Source organism: Engraulis encrasicolus, chromosome 23, assembly GCF_034702125.1.
Source record: "Engraulis encrasicolus isolate BLACKSEA-1 chromosome 23, IST_EnEncr_1.0, whole genome shotgun sequence".
Lineage (NCBI taxonomy): Eukaryota > Metazoa > Chordata > Actinopteri > Clupeiformes > Engraulidae > Engraulis > Engraulis encrasicolus.
The window spans coordinates 35,915,204-35,916,347 of record NC_085879.1 but is presented as its reverse complement, the minus strand read 5'-3'; the positions used below and the strand labels follow the sequence as shown (position 1 = coordinate 35,916,347).

General features: G+C 44.2%; 1 protein-coding gene across 1 annotated transcript in view; it reads right to left on the bottom strand.

The window, feature by feature from the left end:
* Positions 1 to 1,043: 1,043 nt before the first annotated feature.
* Positions 1,044 to 1,144, bottom strand: part of LOC134440003 (solute carrier family 2, facilitated glucose transporter member 11-like) — a 23,669-nt gene continuing 23,568 nt past the window's right edge. The window contains exon 12 of the mRNA XM_063189929.1: positions 1,044 to 1,144. This exon is cut by the window's right edge and continues 318 nt beyond it. Coding sequence (XP_063045999.1) covers positions 1,127 to 1,144 — 18 coding nt within the window. The 3' untranslated portion in view covers positions 1,044 to 1,126.

Sequence of the window (1,144 nt, the reverse complement as noted above, 5' to 3'; positions counted from 1 at the left end):
GGGGGGAAAAAAAGACGTAAGAACAGATTAAAATGATCTAAAATAACATAAAACTATATTGGTCCTCCTTTAAAAATGTAGATAAACTCACCCAATACTACAGGATGTATTCAGTAGGTGTAGCATTATCTCCATTGTACACACTTCACTTCCAAATGATCAAGTCCAAAACTAAGACATTAATATAGACATTAACAGTCATTTGTTTGGTGCTATGTGTCACACGCCAGTCAGTATAACACCAAGGGGCTCCAGTCTCTTTAACTTAACAAAGGCCAATTACCTCTTCCACCTGTAGGCCTATGGGTTAACTAAACCTCTTCCTTTGGTAGGCCCTATGGGCTTAAATCATGGGTGGGGAGCCTATGGCCCACAGCCTGTTCGCGGGCCTTGAGGCCGACTTATCCAGCCCCGAATATAATTCTAATGTTACACAGTTTCGCATGAAATATGACATGTTTTGTAATCTAGGACAGTGGTTCCCAACCTTTTTTGTCTCGCGTACCCCCTAAGCCTCTTAGGTGTGCCATGAGTACCCCCTAATTCATGTTCTATATCGCTTTATCTGTCCTTATGTGACTGCTCCATACATTTGTTATAAAAAAAAAAAAAATCCAAGTACTCCCTGCAGTGTGCTCGCATACCCCTAGTGGTACACGTACCCCTGGTTGGGAAACACTGATCTAGGATATTACACATGCAATAAAATGGCACGAAAGTCATACTTTAAGGGGACCTAGCGAAGGTGGGGCTTGTTGCAAAGGTGGCGACCTTCAATATAATAAAATCAAATAAAAATAAAAATAATAATAAAAATATAAAAATAAATCAATGTCTTTGCAGCAGACTCTCTACATAATGCACCTCACCACATTACAGTCTATGAGTAGGCTCATCAGGAACCTCTGTGGCCACCAAGGCAACTGTTGCACACGTTCACCACCAGGGCCGCTGACAGCTTTTGCCGGGCTCAGGGCAAAATCATACGAAAGACCCCCTCCCCCCCTCTATCCTAACACAAAAGTTGTAGTGGGGCTCAAAGTCTGGGGCCCTTCTCTCCCTGAGCCCAGGACAACAGATCCCTCTGTCCACCCGCTGTCGGCGGTGCCTGCTCAGCGCCAGACAATCAGAGTCTGGTGGCATG